The following is a 27,536-nucleotide window of genomic DNA, read 5'->3' on the forward strand; positions in this document are numbered from 1 at the left end:
GAGCTTTGACCCTTTGGCAGGCAAAATAGTGGGTGTCGCGAGAAAATACATGCGCGTTTGGGCGCGCTTTGGGCACAGAGCTTCCTTTGTTCCAGCTTGCCTGAGAAGAAGTATGATTGTCCGGTTGAATTGAGAATTGTTTTGTACGTTAATAACATCCTAAAGCTTGATTCTGCACTTAGTTTGACCAGTTTAGTCGACATATAATATGTGATTTTGAAGTTTCGATGCGCAACTGTTCGGGACCAGAAGTAATTTTGGATGTATTTCAGCTGAAACTAGTAGCATATGCTAATACAAAGACACACGACTTGAAACAAAACGATGTATTGGGTAAGTATGACTCCTTCCACTACATTCTGATCGAAGACAATCAAAGGTAAGGGAATATTTATGTTGTAATTTTGTGTTTCTGTTGACTCCAACATAGCGGAGAAATATTGCTTACATCGGAGTGCCGCCTCAGATTATTGAATAGTGAACGAATTCTGTAACGTTAAAAAGAAATGTGACAAAGCGATTGCATTAAGAAGCAGTGTATCTTTCTAACTATATGTAGAACATGTATATTTAGTCAAAGTTTATGATGTGTATTGCTGTTATCTGGCGTTATCTGGCGGAGCTTTCTATAATTTCTCCGGACATTTTTGAGGATTTTCTGAACATGGCGTTAATGTAAACGGAGATTTATGGATATAAATTGCATATTATTGAAAAAAACATAAAAGTACTGTGTAACATGTCCTATTACTGCCATCTGATGAAGATTTTCAAAAGGTTAGTGATTTATTTTTATTTTAATCCTGCGTTTGTGATTGCATCTTTTGTTCGACAAAATGGCTACATATCGTCTGTGTCTTTGTGGTGGTTTAACATATGTGCTATGTTTTCACCATAAAACATTTTAGAAATCTGACTCGCTGGGTAGATGAACAAGGTGTTTATCTTTCATTTGAGCTATTGGACTTGTTAATGTGTGGAGGTTAAATATTTCTAAGAATATTTTTGCATTCTGTGCGCCACCTTTTGAGTTGAGCGGGGGGGGTGCCCTTGGGGAACGTGTAGTGTGAACACGTTAAATTCAAACAGGACACCGGAAAAGACAGAAGTACTCCAGATATAACAAACTGACCCTAGCCCAGAGGTGGGCAAACTTTTTGACTCGCGGGCCACAATGGGTTCTAAAATTTGACAGAGGGGCCGGGCCAGGAGCATTTGGAGGGAGTGTTTGGGCCGGATATACTAAAGCATTAAATGTAGTGTGTGCAAACCTCATAGCACAGTAAGAACACTACAACCCAATTTATTAACTGTCTTTCAAATGTGAAAAATAGCCCTTATCAGTTAATAAATTTGTCTCAAGGAATATGCAAGATATGGCATTTACATACTATTTCGGAGATACTGGGAGGAGGAAATGTAAATAGATTAAAATAACATACGCACTGTGATTTATCAAGATTGCGTCTGTTTTTAATAAGTTTCAATCGAAGGTGCAAAGTTAAAGAAATCAACATTTATTGAAAAATGGAATCACTTTCAACATTCAAAACATATTATTACACAACGAATTACTCAAGCTCAATAATATCTACTTGTGTTAAACTCCGCAAAATCATGGATGGATTGTCCTGACCGCGCTCTACAAACTCGCCACGGACGCCCTCGCCTTCACGCGCAAACAGTACACGTGTATCGTTGCCAAGCACACAGACATAGGCTGTATTAAATATCAGCTGAAAATTTACATTTAAATTAAGAGCGATGTGCGGCGTGTTAATTAAGCTACTGTACCGCTGCTGTGCGTAAATGCGCATTGCTCTTAATTAAAAGACGCACTTCCAAACTTTCCATATGTATTTATTCATAACACAGCAGAAAAACTCACCATTTCAGTGGGAACAGTGTTGTTGGTCTCCCTTTTTTGCCAGTGCATCAAAGTCTGGAGTTTTGTTGTGGCAATTCTCAGGACAGATCTGAGGTGTTGGTCAGTTAACTTGGATCTGTGATGGGCTTTGTTGATTTTCATGACGCTAAACGTCTGCTCACACACGTAGGTCGAGCCAAACAACACCAGCATCTTCTGTGCCGTCCTCCGGAGGTTTGGAAACGCGGTCTCGTTAAGTGAAGCGTAAAAGTCATTCAGTTTAAGAGACTTGAACTTCTCCTTTGAGACGGAGTCAGACTGAAGATCGATCAGTTCCAATTGCAGCTCCTGCGGTGCTGATTCGGGGTCTTGTGACAGGGGACAGGACACCAGTTGAAGTGACTTGTCAATTTTTTCAAAATCACAGAACCGACGGCAAAATTCTCTGTGCAGATCGTCCAGTGATTTGCAGTATTTCTTCGCATTTCGGGCGGCCTCTTTCTGCACGGCTAGTGTGGGGAAATGTGCGAAAGATTTGTTTGACATTTGCCTGGAGAATAAAACCACCTTGGATTTGAAGGCTCTCACATTTGTGTACATGTCGTGCGCAAACTGATCTTTCCCCTGTAGCTTCACGTTCAGCTCATTCATGTGTGAAAATATGTCCACAGCAAACGCAAAGTCACAAAGCCAGTTTGTGTCGCTCAGCTCGGGGAATTCTTCGGATTTCCCCATTAAATTAAAAAATGAGCGAATCTCATCTTTGAGCTCCCAGACTCGTTGAAACACTTTCCACAAACTTAACCAGCGGACGTGAGAGTGGTAAAGTAGGTCCTGGTGATCCGCATTAGTTTCTTCCAGGAACGTAATGAACTGACGATGATTGAGTCCCCTTGCTCGTATGAAGTTAACAAGTTTTACAACTGGATCCACGACGTGATTAAGCTGCAATACAGACTTACACAGAGACTCCTGATGAATGATGCAGTGAAGTAAAATAACATCCTGGTCAGGGTTTTCTTCTTTCACTTTATCCTGGATTCTTTTCAGCAGCCCAATGTTTTTTCCAGTTAAATTTGGCGATCCATCCGTGGTGACATTGGCAAGTTTACTCCAAGGTAGCTTCATTCTCTCGTTTGACAGCAGACACCTGTTCATATAAGTCCTCTCCTCGCGTTTTCCCTTTCAGTGATTCCATGCTCAAAAGCTCCTCCGTTATCTCAAAACTGTCGTTAATCCCTCGGATAAAAATTAGGAGCTGAGCAGTGTCTTTTATGTCGTTACTTTCATCCAGTGCTAGTGAATATAACTTAAAGGACTCCGCCTTTTTGTTTAACTCGCTGACTATATCTTCGTCAATCAGTTCCACGCGGCGAGTCACTGTCCTGCGTGCTAAACTGATTTTTTCAAACTTGCTCATTTTCACAGAAGGGCTTAACCTCTTGAAACTCCCCATCCCGGATCCGGGATTGTGACTAAGCCTCAGGCTCATTAGCATAACGCAACGTTAACGATTTCTGAAAATCGCAAATAAAATTAAAATAATGCGTTTGCTCTCAAGCTTAGCCTTTTCTTAACAACACTGTCATCTCAGATTTTCAAAATATGCTTTTGAACCATAGAAATTGACTAATTTGTGTAAGAGTATGCAAAGCTAGCATAGCATTTTGTGTAGCATGTAGCACGCAACATTTTCACAAAAGCCAGATAACCAAATAAATAAAATCATTTACCTTTGAAGAGCTTCTGATGTTTTCAATGAGGAGACTCCCAGCCACATACCAGATGCGCAGTGTTTCCTGAAAGCGTCTGTGTGTAGGAGAAATCGTTCCGTTTTCTACATTGCGCCTGGCTACCGAAACGAACCGAAAATGCAGTCACCTACAACGTGAAACTTTTTCCGGATTAACTACATAATATCGACCGAAACATGGCAAACGTTGTTTGGAATCAATCCTCAAGGTGTTTTTTCACATATCTCTTCATTGACATGCAGTTCGTGGAAGCTTGCTTCTCTCTCTTTTCTCCCATGGAAAAATACTGGCAGGTGACTTTGCGCACCAATTTCGGCGCAGGACACCGGGCGGACACGTGGTAAATGTGGTCTCTTATGGTCAATCTTCCAATGATCTGCCTACAAATACGTCACAATGCTGCAGACACCTTGGGGAAACGACAGAAATGGCAGACTCATTCCTCTTGCGTTCACAGCCATATAAGGAGATCATGAAAGACAGAGCCTCAAAAATCCTTGTCATTTCCTGGATGCCAAGTCATCTTGGTTTTGCCTGAAGCTCACGTTAAAGGGCACGCACAGAGAAGATATTTGTATTTCTGGACACGTCAGAGTGTTTTCTTTCGAACAGTAGCAATTATATGCATAGTCGAGCATCTTTTTGTGACAAAATATCTTGTTTAAAACTGGAACGTTTTTCTTCCAAAAATGAAATAGCGCCACCATAGGTGTAAGAGGTTAATGGTGACGTGAAACGAAGTGAAAATTAAAGTGAAATAAAGAGAAATACGCGCCACTCCAACAACGGTCAATGTGTTTTGAGTGCGCCATCTATTGGGGAAACGTGGGCATTGCAGGGAAAGGGGAAAAAAGGAGGTTTTTACTATAATTTGGACAAGTTCGGCGGGCCGGATTAAAAAGCCTAACGGGCCGTATGTGGCCTGCGGGCCGTAATTTTGCCCATGTCTGCCCTAGCCCCACGACACATAAACTACTGCAGCATAAATACTGGAGGCTTAGACAGGAGGGGTCAGGAGACACTGTGGCCCCATCCGATGATAGCCCCGGACAGGGCCAAACAGGAAGGATATAACCCCACCCACTTTGCAAAAGCACAGTCCCCACACCACTAGAGGGATATCTTCAACCACCAACTTACCATCCTGAGACAAGGCCGAGTATAGCCCACAAAGACCTCTGCCACGGCACAACCCAAGGGGGAGCGCCAACCCAGACAGGAAGATCACATCAGTAAATCAACCCACTCATGTGACGCACCCCTCCTAGTGACGGCTTGAAAGAGCACCAGTAAGCCAGTGACTCAGCCCCTGTAATAGGGTTAGAGGCAGAGAATCCGAGTGGAAAGAGGGGAACCGGCCAGGAAGAGACAGCAAGGGCAGTTCGATGCTCCAAAGCCTTTCCGTTCACCTTCACACTCCTGGGCCAGACGACACTCAATCATAGGCCCTACTGAAGAGATGAGTCTTCAAGGTTGAGACCGAGTTTGCGTCTCTCACATGGGTAGACAGACCATTCCATAAAAATGGAGCTCTATAGGAGAAAGCCCTGCCTCCAGACCACCATAGTGGAGAGCAGCTCACAGATCACTGCACCTGTTTATAGCTCATCTGTATACAGCCCATCTATCTACCTCATCCCCAAACTGTATTTATTTATTTTGCTCCTTTTGCACCACAGTAGCTCTCCTTGCACATCCATCGTTTGCACATCTACCACTCCAGTGTTTAATTGCCGTATTGTAATTACTTCGCCACCATGGCCTATTTATTGCCTTAACTCCCTTATTTGACCTAATTTGCACTCACTGTATATAGACTTTGTTTTATTTTTTTCTACTGTATTATTGACTATGTTTTGTTCATTCCATGTTGGTGTATGTGTATGTGTTGAACTGCTATGCTTTATCTTGGCCAGGTCGCAGTTGCAAATGAGAACTTGTTCTCAACTAGCTTACCTGGTTAAATAAAGGTGAAATTAAAAAAACAACCGAGCCACTGCCTGTTCACCCCGCTGTCATCCAGAAGGCGAGGTCAGTACAGGTGCATTAAAGCAGGGAACGAGAGACGGAAAAACAGCTTCTATTTCAATGCCATCAGATTGTTAAACAGCCACCACTAACATTGATTGGCTGCTGCAAACAGCAGACTGACTCAACTCCAGCCACTTTAATAATGGAAAAATTGATTTAAAATGTATCACTAGCCACTTTAACATCTGCTAACCATGTGTATGTGACAAATAAAATTTGATTTGATTAGATGACTACAGGAGGATTACGCAATGTAGCTGGCAAGAGCTGTTCTCAATGGAAGGTTTCTGAAATACACTCTCTCCAAGGCGAAGTGACCGTGAAAGATCATAGTCATCTATCTCGGTGGAAACGACTTGGAACACACAAAGGGGACAGCCCTGGTGCGTCAGACGAGAGCAGACTTCGAGGTAGTCGTCAGAATGTTCCCTGGGACAATGGTGGTCTACTTTGACATCACACAGTGGACTAGTTAGATGTTCCAGTGGAAGGAGGACATCAACAAGCACATATAGATGGCCCAGTGCTCCGTGACAAGCGCATGCCCACAATCCGCCACTTTGCCATACATCAGTGTGGGCAGTGTAGTAGAATAGGGTTTCCCAAACTTGGTCCTGCCATGTAGTCTTCTGGACTTTGTACAAACAAGCTAACGTTAGCTAGGTAACATTAGCTAGTTATTTACCTAGCTAATCAAAATATCTGTTTGCATTGATTAACCTCAGTTTGAATACCACCATATAGCAAGCTATAGACAGTAGTCTAGGGCTTCGTTTCTAACTCAAAGTAGACCGGCCTCGGCCCTAAACCCTCAGCCCTTGAATGACATTTTACAATATCACATCCAAGTGTACTTTTTTTCACCTTTATTTAACCAGGTAGGCTAGTTGAGAACAAGTTCTCATTTGCAACTGCGACCTGGCCAAGATAAAGCATAGCAGTGTGAACAGACAACACAGAGTTACACATGGAGTAAACAATTAACAAGTCAATAACACAGTAGAAAAAAGGGGAGTCTATATACATTGTGTGCAAAAGGCATGAGGAGGTAGGCAAATAATTACAATTTTGCAGATTAACACTGGAGTGATAAATGATCAGATGGTCATGTACAGGTAGAGATATTGGTGTGCAAAACAGCAGAAAAGTAAATAAATAAAAACAGTATGGGGATGAGGTAGGTGAAAATGGGTGGGCTATTTACCAATAGACTATGTACAGCTGCAGCGATCGGTTAGCTGCTCAGATAGCAGATGGCTGGTAATAGGGTTGCGACAATGGCGGCGGATAGTTTCAGAAATAGAGGGTCCAGATTGTCAAGTCCAGCTGATTTGTACGGGTCCAGGTTTTGCAGCTCTTTCAGAACATCTGCTATCTGGATTTGGGTAAAGGAGAACCTGGAGAGGCTTGGGCGAGGAGCTGCGGGGGGGGCTGTTGGCCGAGGTTGGAGTAGCCAGGCGGAAGGCATGGCCAGCCGTTGAGAAATGCTTGTTGAAGTTTTCAATAATCACGGATTTATCGGTGGTGACCGTGTTCCCTAGCCTCAGTGCAGTGGGCAGCTGGGAGGAGGTGCTCTTGTTCTCCATGGACTTCACAGTGTCCCAGAACTTTTTGGAGTTGGAGCTACAGGATGCAAACTTCTGCCTGAAGAAGCTGGCCTTAGCTTTCCTGACTGACTGTGTGTATTGGTTCCTGACTTCCCTGAACAGTTGCATATCGCGGGGACTATTCGATGCTATTGCAGTCCGCCACAGGATGTTTTTGTGCTGGTCGAGGGCAGTCAGGTCAGCGGAGGTGTATTTGGAGGGCCAGTTGGTCAGGATGACGTCTATGAGGGTGCCCTTGTTTACAGAGTTAGGGTTGTACCTGGTGGGCTCCTTGATGATTTGTGTGAGATTGAGGGCATCTAGCTTAGATTGTAGGACTGCCGGGGTGTTAAGCATATCCCAGTTTAGGTCACCTAACAGAACAAACTCTGAAGCTAGATGGGGGGCGATCAATTCACAAATGGTGTCCAGGGCACAGCTGGGAGCTGAGGGGGGTCGGTAGCAGGCGGCAACAGTGAGAGACTTATTTCTGGAGAGAGTAATTTTCAAAATTAGTAGTTCGAACTGTTTGGGTATGGACCTGGAAAGTATGACATTACTTTGCAGGCTATCTCTGCAGTAGACTGCAACTCCTCCCCCTTTGGCAGTTCTATCTTGATGGAAGATGTTATAGTTGGGTATGGAAATCTCAGAATTTTTGGTGGCCTTCCTGAGCCAGGATTCAGACACGGAAAGGACATCAGGGTTAGCAGAGTGTGCTAAAGCAGTGAGTAAAACAAACTTAGGGAGGAGGCTTCTGATGTTGACATGCATGAAACCAAGGCTTTTTCGATAACAGAAGTCAACAAATGAGGGTGCCTGGGGACATGCAGGGCCTGGGTTTACCTCCACATCACCCGCGGAACAGAGAAGGAGTAGTATGAGGGTGCGGCTAAAGGCTATCAAAACTGGTCGCCTAGAGCATTGGGGACAGAGAATAAGAGGAGCAGGTTTCTGGGCATGGTAGAATATATTCAGGGCATAATGCGCAGACAGGGGTATGGTGGGGTGCGGGTACAGCGGAGGGAAGCCCAGGCACTGGGTGATGATGAGAGAGGTTGTATCTCTGGACATGCTGGTTGTAATGGGTGAGGTCACCGCATGTGTGGGAGGTGGGACAAATGAGGTATCAGGGGTATGAAGAGTGGAGCTAGGGGCTTCATTGTGAACCAAAACAATGATAACTAACCTGAATAACAGTATACAAGGCATATTGACATTTGAGAGAGACATACAGCGAGGTAATCACAGTAATCACAGGTGATAAATTGGGAAAGCTAGCTAAAACAGTAGGTGAGACAACAACAGCTAATCAGCTAGCACAACAACAGCAGGTAAAATGGCGTTGACTAGGCAACGGGGCCGACAGATAAAACATAAACAAGCAGAATGGAGTACCGTGATTAATGGACAGTCCAGCGTGCATCAGCTATGTAGCCAAGTGATCAGTGTCCAGGGGGCAGCGGTGGATGGGGCAGGGAAGCTGGACTGGCGAGTGTTATCCAGGTTAAAAATGTCCCTTACCCAAGCAAGGTAGAGTGATGATCGCAGAGGCAACGACCTTGGTGGAAATCTTGAAGTTGAGCTTAAAAACAACCAACCTAAAGCTATTAATGTACCTAGTAAGCTAACATAACTAGGTAGCCCACCTGCCATGTTGCTAGCTACAGTTACCCATAGCTGACTAGCTAGTTTTATAGTTTGGTAATTTATTCCAATACATTTCAGAGTTGCCAAAAATGTTTATGAATCTAGCAACGTTTTATAGGCTCCTCACTACGAGACTAAGCCAAGGAGGAGGAAAATGCAAAAGGTAAAAGGTATGCAGCTATGTCATCTCTTTATGAGTATAATATTATGCATCTAATGAAATAGGCTAGTATAACACTTATTTGTTAGCCTATGTAGCTATGTTGCTTGCTATGCTATTACACACAGAGCGACAATATTCTGTTTTCTGTCCAACATTGGATATAATTTCAGTTTCATCATGATAATGTGTGCAGCCTGCAGCAAAACTATTACAACCTAACTAGCACGTTATTGATTTGGTTAACTTTCATTGAGGTGACATCATAAAGGTTTTCTGTGATTGTATTGACTAGGTCCTGAGCTCAGTAAGATGAATTTCCAATGCTGTAGGTTAACTTAAAAGACATCTATATTATGTTGATATTTTGTATTTTTGTGATATATTGAACCTTTTGGGGTGTTTTATGCCTAGAATTAGCCAAGGAGGTTGTATGATTTAATTTGGTTCCTATTCTGAAAGTTTGATAAATTGTGCATAATGAGATGTATATTTTAAAGGTGCAACAAATGTATTTGGGGTGTCAGACTCATATACTGTATTTCAATGAAAATTCTGGGGCACTTCTGCAATATTTTGGAGCACACTCTGGCTCTGGCCAGATTGAGGAGCCATCTACCTCAGCTACACAGGCCTCTTCAGAAATTATCTTGGAGCCTTAGGATGAGGAGCCATCCACATCCTCAGCCACACAGGTGTCTGAGCCTGAGGAGGAAGACCCCCAGCAGGACTCTTCAGGTGTGTTTGTGCGCACGCATATGTTGATGTGTGTGGGTACACGCACGTGTTTGTGTGCATCCCTGCATAACATAAGCAAAATAAATAATTTCCCTTTTGCAAAGATTTAAAGTTTCCATATTGTAGGTAACAATGATTGTATTATTACTGGGTATGATTGTGGGATGTGTGGTCTAGATTTTGCTCAACTGAAGTAGAGTATATTGTGATAAATTGCAGGACACACTTCTTGCCAAGAGAGTTTTCAGCTATACTTTTCGTGGCTGTTTATTTACCACCACAGACAGATGCTGGCACAAAGACCGCACTCAGTCAGCTGTATAAGGAAATAAGCAAACAGGAAACCACTCACCCAGAGGCGGCGCTCCTAGTGGCTGGAGACTTTAATGCAGGGAAACTTAAATCAGTTCTACCAAATCTCCAACAACATGTTAAATGTGCAACCAGAGGGAGAAAAAAATTCTAGATCACCTGTACTCCACACACAGAGACATGTACAAAGCTCGCCCTCCATGTGGTAAATCCGACCACAACTCTATCCTCCTGATTCCTGCTTACAAGCAAAAATTAACGCAGGAAGCACCAGTGACTCGGTCTATAAAAAAGTGGTCAGATGAAGCAGATGCTAAACTACAGGACTGTTTTGCTATCACAGACTGGAACATGTTCCGGGATTCTTCCGATGGCATTGTGGAGTACACCACATCAGTCACTGGCTTTATCAATACGTACATCGAGGATGTCGTCCCCACAGACGTCGTCCCCACGTACGTACATACCCCAACCAGGAGCCATGGATTACAGGCAACTTTTGCACTGAGCTAAAGGGTAGAGCTTCCACTTTCAAGGTGAGGGACTCTAATCCAGAAGCTTACAAGAAATCCTGCTGTGCCCTGCGATGAACCATCAAACAGGCAAAGTGTCAATACAGGGCTAAGATTGAATCATACTACACCGGCTCCGATGTGGCAGGGCTTGTAAACTATACAGATGACAAAGGGAAGCACAGCCGCCCAGTGACACGAGCCTACCAGACGAGCTAAATCACTTTTATGCTTGCTTCGATGCTTCGACCATGAAGTGCTTTGAAAGGCTGGTAATGGCTCACATCAACACCATTATCCCAGAAACCCGAGACCCACTCCAATTTGCATACCGCCCAAACAGATCCACAGATGATGCAATCTCTATTGCACTCCACACTGCCGTTTCCCATCGGGATAAGAGGAACATATATGTGAGAAATGCTTTTTGAAGTTTTCGATAATCATGGATTTATCGGTGGTGACCGTGTTACCTAGCCTCAGTGCAGTGGGCAGCTGGGAGGAGGTGCTCTTGTTCTCCATGGACTTCACAGTGTCCCAGAACTTTTTGGAGTTGGGGCTACAGGATGCAAATTTCTGCCTGAAGAAGCTGGCCTTAGCTTTCCTGACTGACTGCGTGTATTGGTTCCTGACTTCCCTGAACAGTTGCATATCGCGGGGACTATTCGATGCTATTGCTACATACAGAACTTTGTTACTGTAACGGCGTTCTTCTTTTGTTGAAAGAGAGTCGGACCGAAATGCAGCGTGTAAATTACTCATGTTTAATAGTGAAGACAAACAAACGAACTATACACGAATAACTAATAAATACAAAAACAACAAACAGAACGTGAAACCTATTACAGCCTGACTGGTGCAACACTACACAGAGACAGGAACAATCACCCACGAAAATACAAAGCGAAAACCAGGCTACCTAAATACGGTTCCCAATCAGTGACAACGAGAATCACCTGACTCTGATTGAGAACCGCCTCAGGCAGCCAACCTATTTAACACACACACCCCTAATCAGCTACAATCCCAGACACTACAAACCCCAATACGAAAACACAATACATAATAACCCCATGTCACACCCTGGTCTGACTAACTAATAAACTAAAACACAAAATACTAAGACCAAGGCGTGACAGAACCCCCTAAGGTGCGGACTCCCGAACGCACCTCAAAACCATAGGGAGGGTCCGGGTGGGCGTCTGTCCATGGTGGCGGTTCCGGCTCCGGACGTGGACCCCACTTCATAAATGTCATTGTTCCTCCCCTTCGCGTCCATGGATAATCCACCCTAACCGCCGACCATGGCCGAATAGTCCTCACCCAGAACCCTACATAACAGAGGAGCAGCTCGGGACTGAGGGGCAGCTCGGGACTGAGGGCCAGCTCGGGACTGAGGGCCAGCTCGGGACTGAGGGCCAGCTCGGGACTGAGGGACAGCTCGGCACTGAGGGACAGCTCGGCACTGAGGGGCAGCTCGGCACTGAGGGGCAGCTCGGCACTGAGGGGCAGCTCGGCACTGAGAAAAAGCCCAGTACTGAGAAAAAGCCCAGTACTGAGAAAAAGCCCAGCCAGGCAGTTGAATCCGGCAGATCCTGGCTGACTGGCGGATCCTGGCTGACTAGCAGATCTGGCAGATCCTGGTTTACTGGCGGATCCTGGCTGACTGGCAGATCCTGGCCGACTGGCAGATCCTGGCCGACTGGCGGATCCTGGCCGACTGGCGGATCTTGGCCGACTGGCGAATCTTGGCTGACTTTGCGGATCCTGGCTGACTGGCAGATCTGGAAGAGTCTGGTTGACTGGCAGATCTGGAAGAGTCTGGCTGACTGGCAGATCTGGAAGAGTCTGGTTGACTGGCAGATCTGGAAGAGTCTGGCTGACTGGCAGATCTGGAAGAGTCTGGCTGACTGGCAGATCTGGAAGAGTCTGGTTGACTGGCAGATCTGGAAGAGTCTGGCTGACTGGCGGATCTGGAAGAGTCTGGCTGACTGGCGGATCTGGAAGAGTCTGGCTGACTGGCAGATCTGGCTGCTTCATGCTGACTGACGGCTCTGGCTGCTCCATGCTGACTGGCGGCTCTGGCTGCTCCATACAGATTGACAGCTCTGGCGGCTTCATGGAGACTGGCAGCTCTTTGCAGACTGCCAGCTCTGGCTGCTCCATGCAGACTAGCAGCTCAGGCTGCTCTATGCAAACTGACAGCTCTGGCTGCTCCATGTAGACTGACAGCTCAGGCTGCTCTATACAAACTGACAGCTCTGGCTGCTCCATGTAGACTGGCAGCTCAGGCTGCTCTATACAGGCAGGAGGCTCTGGCAGTGCTGTAGAGGAGGAAGGCTCTAGAACCGCTGAACAGACGGGAGACTCCGACAGCGCAGGAGAGGGAGAAAGCGCTGGCTGCGCTGAACAGGCGAGGCGCACTGAAGGCCTGAAGCGTGGTGCTGGCACTGGTGGTATTTGGCCGAGGACACGCACAGGAAGCCTAGTGCGGGGAGCTGCTACTGGAGGGCTGGGGTGTGGAGGTGGTTCTGGATAGACCGGACCGTGCAGGCGCACTGGAGCTCTTGAGCACCGAGCCTGCCCAACCTTACCTGGTTGAATACTCTCGGTTGCCCTGCCAGTGCTGTGAGGAGAAATAGCCCGCACTGGGCTATGTAGGCGAACCGGAGACACAGAGCGCAAGGCTGGTGCCATGTAAGCTGGCCCAAGGAGACGCACTGGAGACCGGATGCGTAGAGCCGGCTTCATAGCATTAGGCTCGACGCTCAATCTAGCCCGGCCGATACGCAGAGCTGAAATATACCGCACCAGTCTATGCACCCGCACTGGGGACACCATGCGCACCACTGCATAACACGGTGCCTGCCCGGTCTCTCTAGCCCCCCGGTACGCACAGCAAGATTGTGCAGGTCTCCTACCTGACGCAGCCATACTCCCTGATAGCCCCCCCCCCCAAAAAAAATTTTGGGGCTGCTTTTCGGGCTTCCATCCACGTTGCCATGCTGCCTCCTCATACTTGCGCCTCTCCGCTTTAGCCGCTTCTAATTCCTCCTTGGGGCGGGGATATTCACCAGGCTGAGCCCAGGGTCCTTTTCCGTCCAGTTCCTCCTCCCATGTCCAATTCTCCAAATGGTGTAGCCTCTCCCACTGAAGCTGCTTCTGTTGCCTTTCGTGTAGCTCCTGTTTCCTCTTCGCCTGCTGCACTTTAGGGCGGCTACACTCCTCTGGTTTAGCCCAGGGTCCTCTTCCGTCAAGGATTTCCTCCCATGTCCAGAAATCCTTAACACACGGCTCCTCTTTGCGCTGCTCCTGCCTGTTGACAAGCTGCTCGGTCCGTGTTTGGTGGGTGATTCTGTAAGGCGTTCTTCTTTTGTTGAAAGAGAGTCGGACCGAAATGCAGCGTGTAAGTTACTCATGTTTAATAGTGAAGACGAATAACTAATAAATACAAAAACAACAAACAGAACGTGAAACCTATTACAGCCTGACTGGTGCAACACTACACAGAGACAGGAACAATCACCCACGAAAATACAAAGCGAAAACCAGGCTACCTAAATACGGTTCCCAATCAGCGATAACGAGAATCACCTGACTCTGATTGAGAACCGCCTCAGGCAGCCAACCTATTTAACACACACACACACACCCCTAATCAGCTACAATCCCAGACACTACAAACCCCAATACGAAAACACAATACATAATAACCCCATGTCACACCCTGGTCTGACTAACTAATAAACTAAAACACAAAATACTAAGACCAAGGCGTGACAGTTACAAAGAAAACGGGACAGTTTGTACATTAATAGTTTTGATATAATGATTTATTTCAGAAATTATGACATTGACAAAGATGTAGTATATTTAATTAAACTGCTATTAATATTAGGTACATTTCAAATTGAGAAATGCAAATGGTCTAATTCAAAACCTATTTGTTTCCCTTTATAAATGAATTTAAACAATATGGCACCACTTTAACAAAATTGAAAAACAAAAAGGCAATTAAAACTTGTATTATTAATGAATATGATTTGTTTCTTTGGGATTCCTGGCAATGTAAATAGTTTGTATGTATGCTTGTTTGCATGTGACTATTCTTTTTGTTTATTGACAATTGTAAATCAAATACAAATAGTTCATTTAAAACGGTGTATAATCGTCAGACGTTATGATACGTCACCAGAAGTGTCCACTTAAGGGCTGAGGGGTGTGTTTTTTAAGTGTTTGTATTGCGGACACTATCAATGGGTTGGGCTTGAGATGCTGGTTGGGTTGACTCTCGCATCTTCGCCAAGCCTGACGAGAATGAACCTGCATGCCATTCCAAGTCATTTAAACAGGTTTAGGCTACTGTGCATGGATTACGTTGCAAACTAGGGTGGAGCTTTTAGATTTGATCAGTAAAAAGGGTGTAGCCTACACAAACCCATACGGTATTTGGACGCCTGACTGCTTCTATCACCACTGTCTGTTCTGTTTTGTCGAATATGTTTCGCTGTGGAATTGCGTATCCAAGATGCAGGTGGATCGTACCACTTCTTTTGCTTTTTGCGATTATATTTGACATTATTGCAATTGCTGCTACTTCGGGGTGGGTTGAGGACAAGGACGCAAAGTCCCACTACGCAAGTATGTGGAGTCAATGCCGAGGTCGGAATGACAACTGGGAATGCAAATCTCTCATGGAATTCTGTAAGTATCATATTGTAAAAACATCTATAAAGATTCACTTAACAGCCCTAATCATAGTGACAAGGAAAATAACACCATATTAATTATTTGACAATATAGCCTACTGTACTATAGTGTGTATGTATTCAGAATTTGATTTGGAGACTGCTCACAGTAAGGCTGATCTGGGGTGGGTGTAATTTGTGGAACGTTCCAACAGGAATCTGTTCCAAAGTACAAGGTTTGCCAACAAACAACATATACAAAGTAGCATGATCAGTTCACCAAGCGAACTAGCTGCCGAAAAACGTAATTAAATAACCCACTCCCTACAACTTTGTATGTGTTTGTTGGCATCCTTGTTATTTATGAAGTTTTTGGAACAGATTCCTGTTGGAACGTTCCACAAATTATACCCACTCTCTGATCAAGATCATAATAACTAATATTCAGCCTACACAGTACAAAAGGTATTCCACAGATGGCATTTCATTAGTTGTATATTGTTTGTTGGGCAAGTGCATGGGCCTACTTCATGAACAACCTATTTCTTTATTTCGGTCCACAATTCCTTTTACTTAAGTCAGCCTTCAACAAGCAAAGGAATGCTCTCCTTGGAGTTTTTCAATGGCAAAGTGGCAGCCAGTCAGAGTAAACTTCGAACAACACTTGATTTTCCCTGTTTCCCATTGTCTTTACCCCCTGTTTGTTGGTGTTTTCTTGCACATTTTACAGCTACTATAACATCTCAACTCATCATGGTAATCAGAAAATATTTTTGATCGAGCACATATCCACTCAGATCCTTTCTCATACTAAATTAAAATGTTGGCTGCTTTACATATATTATAAGAATAGAAATCAAACGTCAGAGGCTGCGTCAAATTTTTAACATGTAACCAAGGTTCCAATTCCTAACAATAGTATATGATAGAACCAAATAGAATAGAGAATTGCCTTTGAATATTGGTATTAAACAGGCAGGATGGATTCATATCAAGATGGCTTTCTCAGTCATGTTCTCAGGGCTATTTTTAGAAGTGTGATGAGTGCCCCTACCAAGCTGGAGAGGTCCTGCTGCAAACCACTGCCAGATCATCTGTGGTGACAAAAAAAATATAGAGAAAATGCCTCGGTCTTCACTGGACACTGGTGAAAAATATCCATGTCTGGTACATTCGGAAACATATGCTATTACTCAGAACTCAGGAAGTGCTGCTACAGTCAGTCAGTTAGGACAGCTGTGTTGTCATTCAGGTAGCAGTCCGAATGGAGGAATAGTTTCAGATCTCAGTAAACAACATTGTTGGTGTTATAAGTTGAGGAAAAGACAGTTACACTTATCCCAGTGTCCTTGCTTAGTCAGTGGGTTACTTACCCCAGTGTCCTTACTCAGTCAGTGGGTTACTTACCCCAGTGTCCTTGCTTAGTCAGTGGGTTACTTACCCCAGTGTCCTTACTCAGTCAGTGGGTTACTTACCCCAGTGTCCTTACTCAGTCAGTGGGTTACTTACCCCAGTGTCCTTGCTCAGTCAGTGGGTTACTTACCCCAGTGTCCTTGCTCAGTCGTGGGTTACTTACCCCAGTGTCTTTGCTCAGTCAGTGGGTTACTTACCCCAGTGTCCTTACTCAGTCGTGGGTTACTTACCCCAGTGTCTTTGCTCAGTCAGTGGGTTACTTACCCCAGTGTCTTTGCTCAGTCAGTGGGTTACTTACATAAATGCAACCATTCATTTACCCTAAACTGGAATTGCATAGCCCAGTAGTGAACAAAACAAGCAGGTGGAATTGGAGAAATAAAATTGGTATAATTGTACCCTTCATTTTCATACCATAAGAACTAAGTTTTTAACTAGTCAAATACAAATCAAGGAGAATGATGCACTGCATAATAAAAGGAATATATGTGGAGTCAGTGCTGCTGGTCCAAGGTTAACAATGTTTGGGTGAGTGCAGTTGGCTGTAATGTCGCTATCTGACTGGTGTCATCAAGATGAACTAGTATTGACATTACCACTGGAACATAACTTTGTTGTGATTAATCAACCTCAGCCGGATGTTGTCCTTTCCAAGGGCCACTTACTGTCCCTTCCTGGGTGGGGAGATGGCATGGAGGGATTCTCTGGAGTTAGTGGTGTCATTTTGCATGGATGATATGGGAGTTGTTTGTCTTCACAATCAAACCCGTGTGAACATTTTACATGTTCTCTATATATTGTGTAATAACACAGTAATTACTATTGTATCTACATTGTTTTAATATTGTCAGACTAATTTATTAATCACTCAATAATAGGAATTGCTTAATTAGGTTAAGCTTTTTGTGATTATTAGGCTATGTAAAGTTTTTGTTGCCAAATCAATGTGATGGAGCCTACCTAAAACTACAAGCATACCTCTTAGCTTGGAGTCACATAACGAACTTGCTTATTTAAAATGCACAGTGCATGAATGACATCAACAATACTCAAACGTGCAACTGAACAAAACAGTGCCAAACTCAATTATAGAATCTCCACTTAATCGCTGTAGATGACGACTCAACTGATTCAATCGATTTAAGTTCAGACCCATACTTTTTCAAATGAACAACATTGGTTTGCCATTGGTTGTTTATTTTGAACTTGATTAGGAAAGACACAAGACAGATGTTCCCCTTCTGGAGAGTATTTAGACTTGTTGTATTTGTGAGCTATCTTCGGCCCTGTGAGCTGTCCACATCACACTTTTTGAATTAGATTGAAGTACTCACACTAACATTTTAAAGGGATCCTTTGCAACAGTCAAACAAATGTAACAGTCGGCTACTAATACACTAAAACGGTTCTCGACCAGGGACTTGAGGTCCAGAGAAGCACATCATTTTGAGCGTGAGAATATCTACATTTTCTGAACACAAGGGACATTATCCTTTCTCACGCCACCTCTCTGTACATCTGTTTTAATGTTTGAATGATACTCTTCTGTATGGTTTAGTTCACACAAAGTGAAACTTGTTAGACTAGGATCCTGTTGTCTGTTAGAGGCAAGTGAAGGCATGACTGCAGTGCCTGAAGCTCAGGCGTAGGCTGCCTGCCATTTTTAATCCTGATGGTAGACAGAGAGTGAATCATTTAAGGTGTGAGCTCTGCATTTGCATGCAACAGATGTCAGTAACCTACCACCAGTAATGTGTAACCAGTAACCTACCACCAGTAATGTGTTGAAATACGATGCAGTTGTGATACTGTAGAACAAAGGCTTCATTGCAATGCGGAGCAAACCTATCAGGATTCATTCATACATTTATTCTAATACACAGGTTTCATTGCAATATTTGTGTTGAGGCATGACAATGTACTAACCTAATACAGGTGTAAATACTTTACTAAATTGGGCCTTCCTCTATTATACTTATGATAAATAGTTTATTCTATTCTACTGACATTTACTTTTTGTTCATGTTCTTATATTTTCTTATTTCTTATTGTTGTTGCTTTGTCCAGCATGAACCTGCCAGTAGCCATTTCGTGAGACGGTGTAAACCATGTGTTTCATGTACATGACATACGACTCTAATAAAACTTGGTACTTGAATGTTTATTTTTTTTAATTAAATACAGAAATATCTAATTGACATAAATATTCACACCCCTGACTCGATACATGTTAGAATCCCATTTATTCAAGTTAAAGTTTCAATGTTACATGCACAAGGGCAGTGAAATGCCTTTCTTACAAACTCAAAAACCAACCAGTAATCAATAACAATGTATTACTAGATGAAAAAAAAATAAAACGAGAAATAATAATAAAAAATATGAAATACACAATTAAGTAAGTAAGAATAGCATACTATATACAGTAAATATTTAACAATTTAGTTCCAATACCATATTTACATGTGCAGGGATACTGGATTGATATGTATAGGGGTAAGGTGACTAGGCAACAGAATATAAGATAACTAGTAGCACAGTTTGTATGTTTTATTTTTATTTCACCTTTATTTAACCAGGTAGGCTAGTTGAGACCAAGTTCTCATTTGCAACTGCGACCTGGCCAAGATAAAGCATAGCAGTGTGAACAGACAAGACAGAGTTACACATGGAGTAAACAATAAACAAGTCAATAAAATAGTAGAAAAAAATAATCTATATACATTGTGTGCAAAGGCATGGGGAGGTAGGCAATAAATAGGCCATAGGAGTGAATAATTACATTTTAGCAGATTAACACTGGAGTGATAAATGATCAGATTAACATGTGCAGGTAGAGATACTGGTGTACAAAAGAGCAGAAAAGTAAATTAAATAAAAACAGTATGGGGATGAGGTAGGTAAATTGGGTGGGCTATAAACTGATGGACTATGTACAGCTGCAGCGATTGTTTAGCTGCTCAGATAGCAGATGTTTAAAGTTGGTGAGGGAGATAAGTCTCCAACTTCAGAGATTTTTGCAATTCGTTCCAGTCGCAGGCAGCAGAGAACTGGAACGAAAGGCGGCCAAATGAGGTGTTGGCTTTAGGGATGATCAGTGAGATACACCTGCTGGAGCGCGTGCTACGGGTGGGTGTTGCCATCATGACCAGTGAACTGAGATTTACATAGCATAGACTTGTAGATGACCTGGAGCCAGTGGGTCTGGCGACGAACATGTAGCGAGGGCCAGCCGACTAGAGCATACAGATCGCAGTGGTGGGTGGTATAAGGTGCTTTAGTAACAAAACGGATGGTACTGTGATAAACTGCATCCAGTTTGCTGAGTAGAGTATTGGAAGTTATTTTGTAGATGACATCGCAGAAGTTGAGTATCGGTAGGATAGTCAGTTTTACGAGGGTAAGTTTTGCGGCATGAGTGAAGGAGGCTTTGTTGCGAAATAGAAAGCCGACTCTAGATTTGATTTTGGATTGGAGATGTTTGATATGAGTCTGGAAGGAGAGTTGGCAAGTCTAGCCAGACACCTAGGTACTTATAGATGTCCACATATTGTAGGTCGGAACCATCCAGGGTGGTGATGCTAGTCGGGCGTGCGGGTGCAGACAGCGAAAGGTTGAAAAGCATGTATTTGGTTTAACTAGCATTTAAGAGCAGTTGGAGGCCGCGGAAGCAGTGTTGTGTGGCATTGAAGCTCGTTTGGAGGTTAGATAGCACAGTGTCCAAGGAAGGGCCAGATGTATACAGAATGGTGTCGTCTGCGTAGAGGTGGATCAGGGAATCGCCAGCAGCAAGAGCAACATCATTGATATATACAGAGAAAAGAGACGGCCCAAGAATTTAACCCTGTAGTACCCCCATAGAGACTGCCAGAGGACCGGACAACATGCCCCCCGATTTGACAGACTGAACTCTATCAGAGAAGTAGTTGGTGAACCAGGTGAGGCAGTCACTAGTACTGTCTTTTATCGATGGCGGTTATGATATCATTTAGAACCTTGAGCGTGGCTGAGGTGCACCAGTGACCAGCTTGGAAACCAAATTGCACAGCGGAAAAGGTACGGTGGGATTCAAGAGGGTCAGTGATCTGTTTGTTGACTTGGCTTTCGAAGACCTTAGATATGCAGGGCAGGATGGATATAGGTCTGTAACAGTTTGGGTCCAGGGTGTCTCCGCCTTTGAAGAGGGGGATGACTGTGGCAGCTTTCCAATCCTTGGGGATCTCAGATGATACGAAGGAGAGTTTGAACAGGCTGGTAATAGGTTTTGCGATAATGGCGGCGGACAGTTTCAGGAATAGAGGGTCCAGATTGTCAAGCCCAGCTGATTTGTACGAGTCCAGGTATTGCAGCTCTTTCAGAACATCTGGTATCTGTATTTGGGTAAAGGAGAAGCTGGGGGGGGGGGGGGGCGGAGCTGTTGGCCGAGGTTGGAGTAGCCGGGAGGAAGGCATGGCCAGCCGTTGAGAAATGCTTGTTGAAGTTTTCGATTATCGCGGATTTATCGGTGGTGATCGTGTTACCAAACCTCAGTGCAGTGGGCAGCTGGGAGGAGGTGCTCTTGTTCTCCATGGACTTTAGTGTCCCAGAACTTTTTGGAGTTAGCGCGTCAGGATGCAAATTTCTGCTTGAAAAAGATGGCCTTTGCTTTCCTGACTGACTGCGTGTAGTGGTTCGTGACTTCCCTGAACAGTTGCATATCGCGGGGACTGTTCGATGCTATTTCAGTCTGCCACAGGATGTTTTTGTGCTGGTCGAGGGCAGTCAGGTCTGGAGTGAACCAAGGGCTATATCTGTTCTTAGTTCTGCATTTTTTGAACGGAGCATGCTTGTCTAAGATGGTGAGGAAGTTACTTTTAAAGAATGACCAGGCCTCCTCAACTGACGGGATGAGGTCAATATCCTTCCAGGATACCCGGGCCTGGTCGATTAGAAAGACCTGCTTGCAGAAGTGTTTTAGGGAGCGTTTGACAGTGATGAGGGGTGGTCGTTTGACCGCGGACCCATAGTGAATACAGGTAATGAGGCAGTAATCGCTGAGATCCTGATTGAAGGCAGCAGAGGTGTATTTGGAGGGCAAGTTGGTCAGGATAATGTCAATTAGGGTGCCCATGTTTATGGATTTAGGGTTATACCTGGTGGGTTCCTTGATGATTTGTGTGAGATTGAGGGCATCTAGATTAAATTGTAGGACTGCCGGGGTGTTAAGCATATTCCAGTTTAGATCACCTAACAGAACAAACTCTGAAGCTAGATGGGGGGCAATCAATTCACAGATGGTGGTATGTGAGCAGGTGTGCGGATATGTAGTCAGTATAAATGTGTGTGATTGATCAGGTGATGGAGTGAGTGTTTGTGTGTGTGTGTTGTAGTGAGTGTCTGTGCATGTGTATTGCCCTGTGAGTGTGCATAGAGCGATCAACTACTGAAATAAAAGGTCAATAAAGAATCAAGGTAAACTCGGTCTGTGTAGCTATTTTGTTAGCTATTTATCAGTCTTATTGTGTGGGGATAGAAGCTGTTCAAGCGCCTGTTGGTATAAGATTTCTGGTTTAGTCTCTAAGAATGCAAATGCATGCTTTTCAACCAATCGCTGCCCCCGCCCACCCGCCCGACTAGCATCACTACCCTGGACGGTTCTGACTTAGAATATGTGGACAACTACAAATACCTAGGTGTCTGGTTAGACTGTAAACTCTCCTTCCAGACTCATGTTAAACATGTTAAATCTAAAATTAAATATAGATTCAGCTTCCTGTTTTGCAACAGCCTCTTTCACTCATGCTGCCAAACATACCCTCATAAAACTGAGTATCCTACCGATCCTTGACTTCGGCGATGTCATTTACAAAATAGCCTCCAACACTCTACTCAGCAAATTGAATGCAGTCTCATAGTGCCATCCGTTTTGTCACCAAATCCCTATATACTACCCACCACTACAACCTGTATGCTCTCGTTGACTGGCCCTCTCTTCCTATTCTTTGCCAAACCCACTGGCTCCAGGTCATCTATAAGTCTTTGCTAGGTAAAGCCCCGCCTTATCTCAGCTCACTGGTCACCATAGCAACACCCACCCGTAGCACGCGCTCCAGGAGGTATATTTCACTGGTCTTCATCCAAAGCCAACTCCTCCTTTGGCCGCCTTCCAGTTCTCTGCTGCCAATGACAGTAACGAATTGCAAAAATCACTGAAGCTGGAGACATATCTCCCTCGCTAACTTTAAGCATCAGCTGTCAGAGCAGCTTACCGATCACTGTACCTGTACACAACCCATCTGTAAATAGCCCACCCAACTCTTTTGCACCCCAGTATCTCTACTTGCACATAATCATCTGCACGTCTCACTCCAGTGTTCATGCTCAATTGTAATTGTAAATGAGAACTTGTTCTCAACTGGCCTACCTGGATTGTTCAATATTTGCACTTTCTTTTTAATATTCTTCAAGTTCTGTCAAGTTGGTTGTTGATCTTTGCCAGACAGACATTTTTAAAGTCTTGCCATGCATCTTCAGGACGATTTCTAAGTCAAAATTGTATCTAGGCCACTCGGGAACATACAATGTCATCTTGGTAAGCAACTCCAGTGAATATTTGGCCTTGTGTTTTAGGTTATTGTCCTGCTGAAAGGTGAATTTGTCACACAGTATATGTTGGAAGGCAGACTGAACCAGGTTTTCCTTTAGGATTTTTCCTGTGCTTAACTCTATTCCATTTATTTTTATCCTAAAAACACTCCCTGGTCCTTGCAGATGACAAGCATATCCATAACATGATGCAGCGACCACCATGCTTGAGAATATGAAGTGGTACTCAGTGAAGTGTTGTTGGATTTGCCCCAAAACATAACACTTTGTATTCAGGACATAAAGTTAATTTATTTGCCACTTTTTTTTTAAATCTCCTTATTGCAAACAGGATACATGTTTTGGAATATTTGTATTCTGTACAGGCTTCCTTCTTTTCACTCTGTCATTTAGGTTATTTTGTGAAGTAACTACAATGTTGTTGATCCATCTTATCACAACCATTGAACTTGTTTAAAAGTTACCATTGGCCTCACGGTAAAATCCCTGAGGGGTTTCCTTCCTCTCTGGCAACTGAGTTAAGAAGGAAACCTTGTTCTTTGTAGTGACTGGGTGTATTGATACACCATCCAAAATGTAAGTAATAACTTCACCATGCTCCAAGGGATATTCAATGTCTGCTTTTTACATTTTTACCCATCTCCCATGTCTTTGTGGTTGAATCTGTGTTTGAAATTCTTTGCTCGACTGAGGGACCTTACAATTATCTGTATGTGTGGAGTACAGAGATGAGGTAGTCATTCAAAAACACTATTATTGCCAAACAACTTATTACGTGACTTGTTAAGCACATGTTTACTCCTGACACATGTTTACTTCCACGTTGACAAAATGGGGTATTGTGTGTAGGCCAGTGACACAAAATCTCCAATTTTAAATTCAGGCTGTAAAACAACAATATGTGAAATAAGTAAAGGGGTGTGACTGCTTTCTGAAGGCACTGTACTAAACATTGCTTGTTGTCTTTTCAGCTTGGGCCCAGGCTGTGGCAGCTCTTATGATCATCGGCCTCATCATCCTTATCATAGCCTTCATCATCTCCTGTATCGCTCTCTGCTGCACCCTCAACATCAGCCTTCTGCCTGTCATTGGGGTCCTGCTCTTCATCACTGGTAAGAAACACAACACCTTTCTGTTTTTCTTGGGGTGGTTTCCTGGATTAATTTTACTCCTGGACTAAAAAGCAATCTCCATTAAATGCTTTTTAGTCCAATATTAGGCATCATCTGTGTCAGGGAAACCGCTCCCTTATGTTTTTGTACTTCAAGTGTCTGAGCTAATGGAGGAGAAGTTAGTAGTGAAATATTAACAACTGTTGTTAATTTGGCCTGCCTCAATGTATTGCTTCAAACCTCAAACTACAATTACTCTCATACTTTAGTGCTTCCTATGCTCCTCCACGTTCCAAGGGGGCTCAAGTAGCTTGGCAACCATAGCTACTGTGGAGTTGGCGAGTCTTAAAGCTAGTCTTCTTATTTTAGCCGTTGCCAAGGAGAGGGAGAGGGAGTGAGAGTTGTTTGTGTCCCTACTCTGCTCTGAGGTTCAGGGAAGGGCTGAGAGAATGTTCTGCATCTGGCTGAGTCACACTGATAGTGAGATAATAGGAACACTCCCCCTCCTCCCTATGCCCCCCCTTCTGCAGCTGCCACCCTAGTGTGAAACCTGATAGCCCAGCCTATGCCTAGGGGAAAGAGAGACTAAACAGTCACTCAGAATTACCCTGAAACTGTCTCAGACATAGCTGAATCATAGAGGTGTCTGACTATAAAGCCGCCGTCCTCTCATGGGAATGTTTTCCCAGTGTTTAGAGTGTAGTAAATAAGTATTAGTATTTAGAACTAGTTCTGACTGGATCACCAGTATATGTGGATGTAAAGTAGTAACAGTAGTAATCATCGCTATGTGATCCATTGTTTGATCCCACTTTGTGATTCGCCATCCATACAGTAAATGTGTAAAATATCAACTTTACCTCACAGTACATCCACTTTATTATCCACCTTCTAATCTAGTTATCCACCTTCTAATCTAAATGACACATGCTCTAACTTGTTGTTACACCTAAGCCCTAGAGATTTAAGTTCACACACCCTCAAACTAGTTTTGGTAGACTCTCACACTTATGTGTCACTGTTCCACAGAGTCAGCCTCCTTCCCTGTTTGGAATGATCCATCACTGATGACCCTCTCTGTTCCTGAATGATCCACCACTGACAAATCTCTGTTCTGCCTGTTTCTCACCACAGTGGTCCTTCAGTTCATCGCCCTCATCATCTACCCAGTCAGGTTCAATGACCTGATCTTCGAGGGCCACTACGACTACACCTGGGCCTACGGCTTCGGCTGGGGGGCCACCATCCTCTGCATCGGCTGTGGGATCCTCTTCTGCTGCCTGCCTCGCTACGAGGATGAGCTCACGGGCCTCGCCAAGACCAAATACATCTATACCTCAGCTTAGCGGAACCACGGACACCCCCAGGCAACATCTCAATAGTCTGAAGTGACTTCCCTTCTCCTTATCTCCTTCCCTTTATCTTCCTTTTCCCTTCTCATCTCCTTCTCTTCTCTTCATCTCCTTCCCTTCATCTGCACTGAGGAAAACAACACAGGACAGTGAAAGCAATATAGTAGTCACCTACCAATAATTTACTTTCACCTGCTCAGGTTCTTTCATATCAGCCAGGTGAAGGAAAGGAAGCCCACTTTAGACTATTGAGATGCAGCCCCAGGCGAACAGAAGCACCTCTGCCACCACAGAGGACACTGACACTTAGACATATCATTGGAGGTCACTTGTGTCATTTCTAACAACGCTGAATGCCCTCTCCGTTGGAAGGATCCCATAGATGTGCCCTATTTCCGACCCTATACTGGTCCCCATATTGATTTGAGTGGTCCACATGTTACCAAGGGAGGTTGCCAGGTATGGCTATTCCAGTGGCCTTTTTTCTATCACCTTCAATGTTTTTCCACATTTGATGTTTGTGTAGAGTAGTTGAAGTGACTCAGAAGCAATATTGCAGATTATACATAAAAAATGTGCCTAAACCGCCATAACCTTATCCTTAAATTAGTTGAATGCAAAATCACAGAAGTGCACTTAATATCAACGGTAAGGACTCCATCCAAGAGTTGATGGATAATGTCAAGCGTTCTAACCAGCTGAGTTAGAGGGCGTATGCCCTACACACAAAGCTAATGTATTTGACTGCAGGATTGTTGGATGTTTTAAGATGTCGCTTTTCAAAAATGTATTCACTTTAATCCTAATTTTAATGGTTCAGGTAATTTATTGGCTAAACTGAATTGTAAGTACAGTAGAGAAAATAAACATGAATGTATACTGTGTATGGTGCAAGGAAAGAGGCAAGTGTTGATTTGCTTTTATTCGATTAGTTTAAGAATTCTGTTTCTAGTCATTGTATTATGCAACACACAGCTGTGTTTTAAGATTTTCTGTTCTTTTTTACATGTAAGTTTTCTTACTCCAAGGACAATGCTCTTAATTGGCTATGAATGGGTATTGCTGGACCGTGTTCTTGATTGGGTATTGCTGGACCGTGTTCTTGATTGGGTATTGCTGGACATTGTTCTTGATTTGCCTATGAATGGGTATTGCTGGATTGTTTTGTTGTGAAAACTAAAACAAATAAAGGAGAAATTCACATTTGGCCTGGATTCAATCTGTAGATTGTGGATTCAATCACCTATTTCAACCGCGCTACAACGCTGATATTCGGCACTGCAGATTGAATGTCCATTCCATGTGCTGATAATGGTAACCAACATGAAGCACCCAAACACAGACTTTTAGAAATACAGTTCATTCAGCATTTGACTTATAAATGCTTGCAGAAGACAATGTAGCGTCTTTCAACAGCATCAGGTGATGAGTCTGCTATAGAAGACTTGTGTCATGTCATACTCGGACGTGCCTTCCTTTTTCAGAATTGCAAAATGTGTGGTTGACATTGAAGGGGACATTCTATGGACTCAACCCAAGTCATATTTCAGTTGGAATGGAAAAGGTCATATCGATATTCTGGTGATAATCTTTTGGGTTTATTTAGTCCTTTTAAATATACAACTTTCAGCAGTGTCTTTTTATGCAATAAAGAGATGTTTTTTCATCAAGTTATATCTTCAGACTGTGTTTGCGTGTGTCTCCATGGCTGTGTGCGTGCATGTCTTGGTGAGGGAACTTAGTTGTAGTCTTACTGTTACAATAGTAGAACACAAT

At 43.7% G+C, this 27,536-nt stretch overlaps 1 protein-coding gene across 1 annotated transcript; it reads left to right on the forward strand.

The window, feature by feature from the left end:
• Positions 1–14,907: 14,907 nt before the first annotated feature.
• LOC135511886 (p53 apoptosis effector related to PMP-22-like) lies at positions 14,908–27,442 on the forward strand. The gene is made up of 3 exons (XM_064933394.1): positions 14,908–15,314; positions 24,268–24,408; positions 25,543–27,442. Exons 1-3 carry the CDS (start codon positions 15,110–15,112, stop codon positions 25,752–25,754), a joined length of 558 nt encoding a protein of 185 aa, XP_064789466.1. The 5' UTR covers positions 14,908–15,109; the 3' UTR covers positions 25,755–27,442.
• The last annotated feature ends 94 nt before the right edge of the window (positions 27,443–27,536 follow it).

Source organism: Oncorhynchus masou, chromosome 24, assembly GCF_036934945.1.
Source record: "Oncorhynchus masou masou isolate Uvic2021 chromosome 24, UVic_Omas_1.1, whole genome shotgun sequence".
In the NCBI taxonomy this organism is placed as follows: Eukaryota; Metazoa; Chordata; class Actinopteri; order Salmoniformes; family Salmonidae; genus Oncorhynchus; species Oncorhynchus masou.